Source organism: Fistularia commersonii, chromosome 5, assembly GCF_037954325.1.
Source record: "Fistularia commersonii isolate RoL2024-O1a breed Wild chromosome 5, RoL_Fcom_v1.0, whole genome shotgun sequence".
Lineage (NCBI taxonomy): Eukaryota > Metazoa > Chordata > Actinopteri > Syngnathiformes > Fistulariidae > Fistularia > Fistularia commersonii.
In genome coordinates this window covers 12,923,514-12,936,598 of record NC_141288.1, presented here as the reverse complement: position 1 = coordinate 12,936,598, position 13,085 = coordinate 12,923,514, and the positions used below count along the sequence as shown (strand labels likewise).

General features: G+C 37.4%; 1 protein-coding gene across 1 annotated transcript in view; it reads right to left on the bottom strand.

Moving 5' to 3' along the window:
* The window catches only part of nav3 (neuron navigator 3), a 179,651-nt gene that overhangs the window by 4,658 nt on the left and 161,908 nt on the right, over window positions 1-13,085 (bottom strand). Inside the window, exons 28-39 of the mRNA XM_086146866.1 lie at window positions 11,760-11,783; window positions 11,155-11,321; window positions 10,407-10,493; window positions 9,486-9,639; window positions 7,362-7,548; window positions 4,840-4,937; window positions 4,642-4,737; window positions 3,364-3,532; window positions 3,021-3,256; window positions 2,247-2,401; window positions 1,983-2,054; window positions 174-370 (exon numbers count right to left, since the gene is read on the bottom strand). Of these exons, the coding sequence (XP_086002992.1) occupies window positions 174-370; window positions 1,983-2,054; window positions 2,247-2,401; window positions 3,021-3,256; window positions 3,364-3,532; window positions 4,642-4,737; window positions 4,840-4,937; window positions 7,362-7,548; window positions 9,486-9,639; window positions 10,407-10,493; window positions 11,155-11,321; window positions 11,760-11,783 (1,642 nt within the window). The remainder of the gene's footprint in view (window positions 1-173; window positions 371-1,982; window positions 2,055-2,246; window positions 2,402-3,020; window positions 3,257-3,363; window positions 3,533-4,641; window positions 4,738-4,839; window positions 4,938-7,361; window positions 7,549-9,485; window positions 9,640-10,406; window positions 10,494-11,154; window positions 11,322-11,759; window positions 11,784-13,085) is intronic.

The window sequence follows — 13,085 nt, the reverse complement described above, 5'->3', positions numbered from 1 at the left end:
ATGAAAAGACATGGCATGATCATGAATAGAGAATTAATTGGGCTTAACTCACATGAATTTAAAACAAATACATTTTAAAACTTTCATTGTAAGAATGCACATGACTGAATTTTTTAAAGCAATTAGTCCAGAAACATGTTGATCAACATATTTTGAAATACTGTTTCTCTGACCGATGGTGACATCAGATGAGCTGTGGGCTTCGAGAAAGCCGTTGAGGTGTTGCCAGGTCTTGGGGATCCAGTCGATGATCTTAATCAGGTCATTACTGCGCATATTCTTATGGATTTCCGTCTCTATCAGCTTCCGCCGCAGAAAACGGCCCAGGAAACCTTTGACTGGCTCAGTATGGTTGGTGCACAGGACCCACCTGACAGAAGACAAATGATCAGTATGGTGGCAAAAGCAGTGGAGGCTCATGGAACCAAATGGAGTGATTCAAAAATGATTGGTCACTAAAAGGATTCATTATCCAGATCCAATGCATTTTTAAATTAGAGTTATTTCACTTCACTCTATATGATATTAATGCCTTGCTTATTGTCAGGTTTTCATAATCACTTTATATTTGTCATATTATCAGCTGCATGTCAAGCAGTTTCCAAATATTCGCATTCAATCTAATCAAATTAGTTTAATTATGTTAAACGTGAAAATGTAGCACACCTCTCTCATTAGCTCTTGGTCACGTAGAAATCATAGAAAGTAAACTGCTTTAAAAGGGAGATTATACAAAGCATTTTCGTCCTCTGTTTGTCATGTATACACAAAGGTTTGACTTGGCTCATGTGGTTTAGTTCAGGAACCTCTAACCAAGAAATTGAACCCCTGTCCATTCCTGATGCTGGATAAGGTATAAATATGTCTTTCAAGCAACCAGGATGCTGGGAAACATTTTCATGAAATATCATCTGTGTGATGTCAGTTTGTTTTTTTCTTTTTTAAAATTGAATATCAAAACACATCTTTTTTTTAATCAGGAAATTAATCTGTAGTCAAAATGATGGGAAAATAAAATAATCACCTTTAAAAATATACTAAATTACCAGGAAATTAATAAGGAATCAGTTGGACATTATCAAAAAAATTACAGTTAGGCTCAGGTATATTTGGAAAGTGGCACAAGTTTTGTTATTTTAGCGGTTTACAAAGCATATTCAGGACCTACAAATATATAATCAATATGACCTTAAAGTGCAGACTCTCAGCTGTAATTTGAGAGTTTTCACATCCAAATTGGAGCAAGGATTTAGTAAATTACAGCTCTTAAATATGTAGTCTTCACTTTTTTATGGGACCAAAAGTAATTGGACAATTGACTCAGAAGGCTGCAAAAAAAGAACAAGGCTGCATGGGCTCTTCCCTCTGTAACCTGTCATCTATTAAGCAGTTAAAGGGTCTGGAGTTGATTGATTGGTGATGCACATGGGTTCCAGAGTTCAGGCAGTTATTGTCTGCAAAGGATTCTCAACAAAATATCAATAGGTCACAGTTAACTAAGGGTTATGATGATTATTTGATTATTTGATGATTATTTGTCCAATTACGTTTAAGCCCCTGAAATGAGGAGCATTTGTATAAAAATAGCAATAATTCCTACATGTTTAATCATATTTTTATTCAACCCCTTGAATTAAACCTTAAAATTTGCACTTGAATTCCGGTGTAGTTGTTTAATTTCCAATGCGGTGGCATGCAGAGCCCAAATCATGAAAATTCTGTCCAAAGATTTCTGGGCCTAACTGTGTAAATATACAGTATTATATCTTAGATATAAATGAGAATATGACCAGAAATTAGCTAAGAATCAACAACTCCCCTCAAAATACATTACGAAGCAGGACAGTGCAGAATTTTCGTTGGATTTACATTACTTTTAAATTGAATTTAGCAATAAATTGCCATCTACCCTTCAAAAAAAATTAAATTTAGCTAAAACTCGCATTAAAGGTCAAAGTTGTAGTTAAACTATGTTGACAAACCTGAAGTTGTGGTGTAGCTCAAGGTTCGGAGAGGAGGAGACACCCTGGTTCATGGTCCCGATAACATAAGGGCTGGAGACAAAAGCGTTCATTTGTTGCAGTTGCAGAAAAGAGAGTTGAATGGTTTGATACAGATTTTAAATTCCTCATTGTTGGTTGCATGTGAAATAGTACAAATGCAATCCCCTGTCTGCTCAAAATCATACCAGTCAGCAATCAACGTGTCATTGAACTGTCGTGATGTTACAGAAATTTGGGACCCACCATTTGTGATACTTGCAGTTGAGGAAGCCGTTAAATATGTCACTAAGGGAGCTGATGTGGTGCAGGTTGTCCAGAATGACCACAGTGGGGAGCTCTGTGTCTGTGTCCTCAGAGTTACACTGCTCTGCCAAATTTGACAAATACTGACGCAGGTCCTGGATGAGGAAGCAATGGCAGGTCATTATTTAAAAAAAAATCACTAGGATGCAGCATCTCAAACTGTACCTGGGTTACCTTAAGCATAATTGATACATTTCATTTTGTGTGTGTTTTCTTTTTCAGAGATTGTTTTCCAGATTTATCACATCCAGGCAAAATATTTCTCTTAGGAGAACTAAGAGGACAACAGTCTTCATTTGGAATAAAGCTATTGGTTATTTGAGTAGTCGAACACTTCACTGATTATTCCATCAACTATTCAGATAAACCAGTTTTGATAGATATATAAAAGTAGTTACCTTTTATCAAAAAAAAAAATTGTGACAATAACTGAAGGTGGTCTGGCTATCATTTGATATTGTCCATGTCAGAGCTCATCATTTAAAGATACTTCTGTTCCTGAACGGATGATCGAGTGTTTTTCAGGCTTTCCAAGTTACATGACAAACTTAGCCATACCGCATATTTGGAAGAAGCCAATGATAAGTGCTATGAATTAAAATTACACCTTAAAAGAGGGAAATTTTGCAGCTTAAGAAAAATCTGACAATGGGATTTATCTATTAATACTCCAGAATATCATGTAAATGATAAACAGTGAATGTTTTTCCCTACCTTGCTGGAATTCTGGTCCACATTGAAGCTGGCCACGTTGTGCTCGGTCACCTTCTGGCCCATCTGCAAAATGATGAACTCGGCCAGTTTGGTGGCTAGGAATGATTTGCCTGTACCGCTGGGTCCTGAAAGGATTATACGACGGTGCTCCATCAATAGGTTGAGGTACCGCTGGATGATGGGCTTTGGGATGAGGGTGTCAAACACCAGACTGTCAATGCTGTTCTCCTTAACACCTAAAAAGTCAATAAACCATACATTAACCACACTTTTCTTCAAAGTCTAGTCTGTCAATTCATTTTTACTTCAACAACAGCCCTGATTTTGACACTCCATGTTTTACCTTTGACGTTGACCTTGATGACGTTGTTATCGCCCACCAGGTAGCCACAGGGCAGCAGCTCAGGCACTTCGGAGGCATGGGAGCGAACCACGTCGCCCATCCTATAGCAGACGATGCTGTCAGTGCTCAGACCCAGACTAGTCGGAGGATCCACCCGGAACACGTACTCCTGCATGGTGGAGAGAGAGGTGCCTGTGGTCTAACATCTGAATGGGGAAGTTAAGCACGCAAAACATGACTGCCATTCGATAAACCATGTTCACTGATGCTAGATCTGATCTATTCTTTTACAGTTATAAAATGTATGTTGATTTGGTTATCATGTGTTATGTTATGCTCAATATTGATGCCAATATCAATTTGACTTTGTATTGATTTCAATTTTTTTTTTTTATGGTGATGCATTGTTTAAATTTTTCTTGTATCTAAATTATATTTAACATTATCACTGCATTGAACTTAAATGTATTTAAAAAAAAATACTGGAATATGACTAATTTTTGATTGAATCTGGCAGGGGGAATTTTCTTTGGGATATGTATTCTATCTTGATTTTTTTCTTATTCTCACTTGAGCCTGACACACATGACCAAACAGAGGTAGGAGGAGCTGTTTGGTGCTGAAGACTTTTAGCGACCAATAATCTTACAGACTGGAGTTAGTAAATTCCTGACCTTTCAGAGTTAGCCTCACATGGTGAATCATAACGCAGTAATTTTTCTTACCTCTCTTTTTGCTGCCATTCAGTGACCACAAAAGGGTCTAGATTTATATGTTTGTCATGAAATGGTCCACTTAATAAGCTCAATCAGCTGAAGCTATAACTTCTGTCTTTTTTTTTTTTTCGGCTGGGAACATATATTTTTAGATTTCAGTGTGTTCCTGAGCTTTCCTTGGAAACAACACAGACAATACAATGAAGATGTGTATATTTTAATATTCTATTTTAGTATATTTTGGCACCAAAGCCATTTCCAAAGTACCACTCTGGAATTGGCAACAGTCTCCTCTGATTATTCAGATGACAATTGTAGCAGCTCTACATGTGGTTATAAAGATTTGCTATGTGGTTATAGTCCAGCCAAGATGCAATATTGTGCCATGCTTGGCAGGAACATCAATCTAAACACTCAAAGGACTGTGGCTGTCACCTCACCTACATTGCTGATTGCACATGAGATTTTTCTGCACAGACTAAGTCAAAGTCTGCTGTGGAAAAACAAACTATCTGGCTTGATGAATAATATTTACAATAACAGTGAGGAAAAATATCTTTACCTTAAAGAGACGTCGAATAACCCCGTCCAGAACGTCCCACTTGGTCTTCCCACTTACACCTATAGATCCAATAAGGTGCTCTTGGCCTTGTATACCCTAAGGGATTGATCAAATACAAGTACAAATGTAATTTCAGTAAGGTAATTTAATTGTAGGTGGAAGAAAATTCACGAGGATGTGAAATTATCATCGACTAACCTTGGTTTTATTTGGCCCACTATTGATGGTAACCACTATTCGCACATTACGACTTTCTTTGCGCAGATTGCCCTCATAGCTGTCATCAAGCAGGATATCTGGAAAACAAAGATTTCTTTTAGGAAATACAAATACATTGAGTCATTTAAGTATTTGATTATAAATAAAATGTTTCTGTGCCTGCTAGCAAATAATCACACTGAAAAATGGGAAAGCAATCTTTGGAGCCGCAAAGATTTTTTTAATGAGCATTTTGAAGTAATAATTACTTCTGCATTGAACCAATGCTCTCATGCAGAGAACTGAGTGCCTTGAATAACTGAATAAGAACACTGTGCAGTTTAAGAATTAATGTGTTTTATAGCTAAGTACACTTTTTTACACAGGCTTCTGAACCATAATTGGTCCGTTCTAGGCAATTGTTAGAAGGTTTTATATAGTTGTATATGTAGTAGAGAGGATTTAGTCAAAAGCTTAGCGTTATGATTTAGTGTGGTATGATGACATTTTTATAAGAGGAAGATATATGCTATTTAATTGAACTGCAGAAATCCAACCAGAAAAAAAACAGTTACTAACAAATCTGACATGCTGAAGTATCACCTTAAAAGATTAATATTGTGGACATATCAGACACGGTTTCTTATTTAGTAGGAAACATATGTATTGATTTAGTTTTGGAATGAAAAATAAAGGAAAGTAGTAATATTCTGCACATCCATGCTGATTATTTACAACATTGATTTTTGAGCTTCAACCTTTTTTGAGGAATGGCACATATTCTTGATGAAAAAAATCCCATTGCACACCAGCAAACAAAAATGCGATAACATTGGAGGCTACTCCATAGCTATAGTCAGCTGCCATCCAAAGTAGTAGAAAAGCATTCAACTGTTCTGTCTATCACTACATTGCAAGCACAGACAACTAACAATGACAAATTATTTGCAGTCCTTAAATAATACATTGGACCAATCAAATGAAATCCGATATTTTCCAGTGATACACCCAAGATTTCTCACAGCAGCATAGTGGCTGAATACCACTTATTTGTAAAACACAATTTAAATGTTTATCTGCTTGGGTGGGAGAAAATTATTTCTCAGCCCAAATAAATGTATTGTTGGTCTCTCCTGGAAGAGGAAAGAAAGTTTGAATCTATATTTTTTTTAACTAGTCACATTTTTTTTTTTTTTATTGATGGCATGTGGGTAAAAGCTGGAAGCTGGTAAGGAAACTGTGATACTTCCAACTTTTTCCTTATGGCAACATCTTTGACAGAATTTGAATCATATTATCCATTAACAATTATAAACATAAATCACATGAGAAACAATGAAGCAGTAAACACAGTGTTCCAGAAACATTTTGGGACAGTTAAGTATTTGTCAACCCGAACTTTCGGCAACAACTTTTGCCAAACAACTAACAACTCACATCCTAACTCTTGCATAACCCTCTTTGTCCCATTCTCCATTTTGGAGGGAACTGGCCATTTTGTATTCCACATGCGTCTCATTGCTGACGGCTCTGTGTTGGGTTGATAAGGACCCTTTGGCCAACTCGTCTTCTCATGCGTCACTGCTCTCAGCTCATCCCTTCATCAATTAACAAGTGCCCAGGTCCTTGGAGGAAAGCTATGCCTTCTATGTTAATTACCGGACAAAAGAGACAGACAAACTCTTTCACTTCTCAAATGGAGCAGGCCGGGGACGATTTTCAGCCCAGTCGTCTATGTGACTTGCAATATTGGAAATCATCAAGACAGCAGTGATTTCATCATTTTATGCAGCGCCTTGAGATAATTTGTCTCTGCAAACAATTTTCTCACATTAGCTGCTGCACATTTGAAGACCAATAATCCAGTTTGATGCCAGGGAAAGAAAAAAAATCCTTTGTGCCTTGTGAGTTACTGCCAACCATAAACCACATCCTATGGCTAAACCGAACAAAAGCACACTGCACTTTCAGCATCTTTTTTTTTTAATTCACAGTGGCTGAATGGAGACTAAATTTCAAAGAAAAACTGTATTCAACACATGTCCAGGTAAATGTGTGACTTTGACCTCAACATTGAATTCACTTTATCTTAATAGGTCAAGGAACATTTATATTAAATTAAATGTAATTCCCCCTAAAGTTTTCTCAGCATTAAGTCACATTTAACTAATACGATGAGTTCCTGCTTTAAGTGATGAAGGTCTTTTGGCCAAAAGGGATAAAATCCCCTTTAGGAGTTCATGACGTATTGCACTTATCAAAAAGGTACAGAAGTGTGGATGACTGTCACATGATGGCTGCCAGTGCTGTGGAGGCTAAAATGACATGCAACTCTAAAAAGAAATATACAATATGGAAGCATTGAGACATTTTTTTGGTCAAAATTGTCTGAACGCCCAATAAGACAGAATTCCATTTCAATAAACTTACACTGCTGCTCAGTGATAATTTTAGGCTGCTAACAAAGACTTGTACCAGCACTTGGACCACAGTGCAGACGCCGAATTTGACACTGAACTGACCTGACATGATGGTGTCGGTGATGTTGAGGTTATTGAGAGACAGCCCCAAGGACTGTCGGGAAGATGACGAGGATGTACTGGAGGTCTCAGAGGGTGGCCGGGCTGTTTTCACAGGAGTGGCCGTCGGTGTGGCATTACCACTGGACTTGAGGCGATCATTCTCTGCTTTAAGTGTCTCGATCTCATTCTGGCCAGGGGAGAAAGGGTGAAAATTAAGCAAGTTAATTCATGGCTTCATTTTATAAGAACCACAGATAGGTTCTTAACTGAGATATGACGATCCTATATAAAACCAGAAAGGAGAGTCTATTTGAAATTGAAAAATGATGGTGCAGAAACTACAGTCCATCTCTTGATAAAAGCTGAAAGGCATTTTAATACCTCTGCTTTTATAAACCACAAGTTGGTAATTTTTTTTATATCTGATTTGTTGTATTTGGTGTTGCCTTTGTTTGCATAACCAAACATTTTTTCTGTGTTTTATTTAATTGTACTTCACATTTGCTCTGACATTGTCTTAAAGTTTTGAAAACATTTTTTAAATCATGTTGACTGGCCTTGTTGAAATTTGCTATACTCTGCTCATTACAAGTGCTTTACAGTGTCACACACACACACGTACACACACACACACACACACACACACACGCTGAACCTGAAGTACAGTGTGATACATTAAAAGTTGTCTATAAGTTGAAAGTGACTCATCATAATACAACTAATGCATGATTTTCCTCTGTGACACCAGGCTGGAATAAAACAGAAAATAAAAACTGAATAAGTAGATTCAGGTAACAGTTGGCTGCCTTTATTATTCTTGGTCAGGATTATTGGAATTGGAGGCTGTGAGTGGCTTTTGATGTTCAAGGCTCTCTTTGTAGTGAATGTTAAGTCTTAGATAAGGAGCCTTACATGATCCCTAGATCTGAAGAGAGACTATATACTTCTATATACACGGAAACCCTCATTCACAAGGATACACTTGAAACATTCATGGTGATACATGATATTCTTTGAACGTGTGCTCCTTTTAAGAATAAAAAATGATGCATCATCTTTGAAAATTATCCTCTGAAGTGATGGTAGCTTATTATTGAGCTATATCGATGAGAATAAAACTGTTGAAGAACGTACGTTTATTGCGCAAAGAAGACCTTTATTTACTTTGATGAACGTCTATTATTGTTCCCCTGCTTCAGGCTCTACATTCAAGAATAAAAATGATGAATTTATAATTTATGTTTTGCATTTGCAAGGACTCGAAATTTAGTTGGCTTGTTTTTGCTATCACCATACATTCATTTTTTTTTTTTTTTTTAGAATTTTAGATGCTCTGACACTTTACACAGTCATTAAAAACATAAGGCTAATTGTCCTAAGAGTTATAATGATGGAAATACGAGTCTGAGAGCAAGAGGAAGGATCTCACTCCAAAATCCATTCATTAATAGATAGCACTGCATTGGAAAGACTTTTTATAAAAGCTTGAGCTCTGCTCAGACTTGTCTTGTGATATCAGTTTGTTTTTGAAAGGCAATAATATGCCAGTGTACTGTGGACAAGCTGGAGCTTTTCTCTGTGTGCAAGTACTGATCACTTCATACCACCTCAACCAGTGATTAGTCATTGAATCAAGGAGGGGTATCTACCTTGGCCTGTCAATTTGGGAAAAAATATAATTTTGACTGTTTTTTTTATACCATATCAATATTTCAGTCACCACTTGAGGCTGATGAATTGTACTGATGAGTTATAGCCATTCTTTGCTTGAAGAATTAAGGGAAAGGCAATGTGTCTGTTATCATACTGACTGATTTCATTTGTGTGTAATGACCAAGCAGTCATTTAAATGTTCATTAAATTGTACCTTCAAGGGGCTGCCTTGCTCTTACTGTAAAGGAAACACTGGCACTAGCAGGGTCAATGCAGCAGTTTTGCTTCTCTTGCCCTTACATTTAGGAAATCAGATATTTAAGCAAATATATATTCTCTGCTCTCTAAAACACATTATTGGTGAAACAATCATTCTGCAAACTGTTTGAGTTTGGAGGAAAGGCCATCAGAAGGGGAGCAAGACTCATCGGTCTGCAAAACCTTAAATTCAGCAGCTGAAAGTAACCTCACCTGCATACGGTTCATGGCTTCACGGATCTGATCCAGATGATGGGCGGAGCTGAGAGCCTCTAACCGAATGTCAGTCAGTTTAAGCTCCTTCTCCCGGAGCTCGTTCTTCAGCTGGAGAATGGTTTCAGCTTCAGCCTCAGAGCATTCGCACAGCCTACAACCAGGGTTTCGCACAGGGTGGAGGAGGGGATGGGGAGGTCGTTATACCAAATAGACTAACACAAACTATCTGGAGAACATATACACACATTTAAGTTGGAAAAAAGAGGGAATCTGGAGGCACTGGTGAAAACTTCATAGGTAGGTACAGTGAAGGGGTGAATGGGGAACTCCAGCATTTGAGAGAGCGAATCCTTCCCATGTTTAAAAAAGCAATTTGTCAATTGCAATTGTAGATCAAATGTTGGAGTCAAGAACAATGCACAACTTACACTGCCCAACTATTAAAACAGGTTAATGTTATATGGTTGACCGTGTGCTGTGTTTGATTCCTCTGCCATTGTGTTGTCTTTATTTTCAAGTTTAGAGTGAAATGTTATGCATTCTAATGCATTCTATGCGTTTCTAATGCATTCTAATTCAGACCAAAATATCATTATTAATATTGCAATACATTAATGTTGCTGACTGTCAACAGAAAAACAGACTAGTTGTCATGCTCTTCCCTGAAGACTATCAGAACAGATAAATATTACTGTTCTTGAAATAAAACATGTATTCATGCTCTTTTTTTGCTTGTTCCTCCTTTGCATTGACAGCCATTTAGCTTTGTGTTGATCTGTTTGGACACAACTGTACTTTTGTGAGGTCTGACATGCCAGGGTATTATGGCATTAAAGATGCAGAGCTAAGTCACACCAACACACTGCACACACACACTCCATGGGAGCACTCCAGGTGTCACCAAACAGAGCCTGTTACCGAGATCTGTGCTTGTAGACAACATGGCCATTTTGCTTTTTCTTTGGAGTCCAAATGGGGTTGGACTTGCTATCGCAAAAGCACTTGCTACAGCAGGTGGAGAGTCATTAAAAAAAAAGGATGGAAAGAGAGGGTGGTAGAGAAATAAAAGGAAAATAGCGTAAGGTTGTACAGACATTTATGTAAAGTAATCTCCAAGACAAATGAAAGTATAAATAAAACTGTCAATATGAAATTAACAGGTTGATACTAACAAAATAGGCAAATGTGTGTTTATGTGTAATATTTGGTGTATGCAGCGATGTGTTTTTTAGAGATACAATAACTAATCAAACTTAAAAATTAACTTTTGAAAAATATAATCCTCCCACTGTATGTGTTTTGAGCAAAAAATAAATATCTTATGACTGTAGTTCTAACTGAAAAATGTGGACAGATTATGATTTCTTTGCATGTGACAGCAAGTTTATAACTTAAGATAACGCTGACATTTGTTACCATTTTCTTAAATCTTATTGGACATGACATAAATTAAATATCAAAGCAAAAATGGACAAATGATTGCAAACTGAAAGTACAGTATATAATAATATTGTCTGATAGAATCCAGTGTACAGACCCTCAAATACCCTGGCTAGATAACACATCAAGCTTTTGTGCATTTCAAATGTGATGAAGAATTGTGCAAATGAACAATTGGCTGCATGTATTTATGCATGCATGTTTATATTTGTCTGTGAAAGCTCACTCTGTGGTGGAGGGTGATGAGCGTAGCGTAGCAATGCTGCCTTGTCTGTTGTCGTGCTGCAATTTGGGTGAGGACGGCAGTGAATCGGTCATCTCGTCCATCTCATCATGTGCTGACTGGGATTTGGTTTTCTTCTTACTAAAAGCTTGCTTGAAAGAGCTGCGCAACTGCAAGAGAGGCAACACAAATACAGATTTTAATATTACTCACCTTCGACCACACAATATCACGCCGTAGGGCACGTTTTTTGGAGACATCACATCCTGTCAGATCAGGAACATACTCCGTGCTGTTTAAAAAGCAATGGTCTCTTTCTGGTTACGGTAAAAAGGAAGGTAAAAAGCAAGGCCGTAAGTATTGATAGGCACGAAAGAGGGAGATGTAGGATATGAGGGTTTAACAGGCATTCAAGATGCACGACAAAGGAGGGAAGAGGCATTATGACAAGTGTTGCTTCATCCATGCCAACTTTTCCGGAAAAAAGGAAGAGCAGCGCGTGCTCGGAGAGGAGAGAAGTAAAACAGAAGGGAGCAAATGGATCAAAAGAAGGGACACTGGGGAAGAAACACTGCACACATACAGAAGGTACTCCAGGAAGCACTGACCTGAGCTGGGATGGAATCAGCCACCTGAAGATGCAAAATACACCCGATGTTAACCCACACAAACACACGCTCATTCTCTGTTGACCAGGCAGAGAAAACTCTCACCACATTTTTGACAACTGTGGGGAAATAGTTTCAGAACTTTTTAAAAAGCAAGTACTTTCTGCTGAACCATGTCAATGGTTCCCATTGTCATTACAATTATACATACCGGTACATCTAATTATTATTGATTGTTTAAAACATTAACTTACACAGTTGATGGAGAGTGATGTTTTTGGTAATTGGTCTGCAACATTGTCAGTGAGTTTGCTTAAAAATGTCTTTTTCTAATGTTTGGGAGAATGGTCTCCAGGAATTAAGTGCTGTAGCTAGCTTTGGAATTGGTTAGTGGTTTCATTGTCCTTAAATTACAATGGTTGAACTTCTGGTAAAGATCTTGTAATGGTGATGTGCTGTAGCCCCAAATTATTCTATAAGTCTCCTAGGTGCAACTATAATTGTTGTAAGTATAATTGTTGAAATGTAAAATTGCCAGTAACTCAATACTATTATTTTTAGACCTATTTTTTTTCTTACAGTGAGGCTTTTTACAAGATATTATGCATGTGTGCCTTATAGGAAACTGACAAATAATTAATTTTTGTCAACTTTACTACAAATTTCTGCTGTAGAATTACAGCTTTACTGCATTTAATTCATGTATTCTAGGCGAAGGCTGATACACAAACAAATGCATATCAGATGGATAGTGTGTTAGAAACCTTATGTATCTTGAGGTTAATGTAGCCTGATCCTCATGCAGTAATGGCTGAAAGGCTGAGACAGGGAATACATCACCTCACATAAAAATCCACGGTATGTATTGCATTCATTTCAAATGTGATTTTTAGACTAGATGTTAAGATATGGCATCACTTCAGACAGATTATTTAAGTTTGATGCAAAGTACAATCTTGATTCAGGCAGTGTAATGTTGTCACAATGGTCAGAGTAACATGTGCCATGTATTCAAGCATGCAGGAGGACCTTGGGTACAATCGCAGTGGTGAGTATAAGTGGACTTATAATACTGTAATTATATAATATAGCATTCTTTTCATGGAAATCCTTCATGGGGTCACAGGTCCAATTACATTTACACAAAGATCAATAAAAATCCAGGTCTTAACCTGAACCCCTCACATTACAATTCCTGTGAGTGATGCCATACTTTATTTATAACCTTGTAAGTGCTGACGCACTGTGCACATAATCTTCTGCTATGAAGGCTTCACACCCATTTCAGTAGCCTCATTCCACTCTATCCATCTGTAAGTGCGCTGA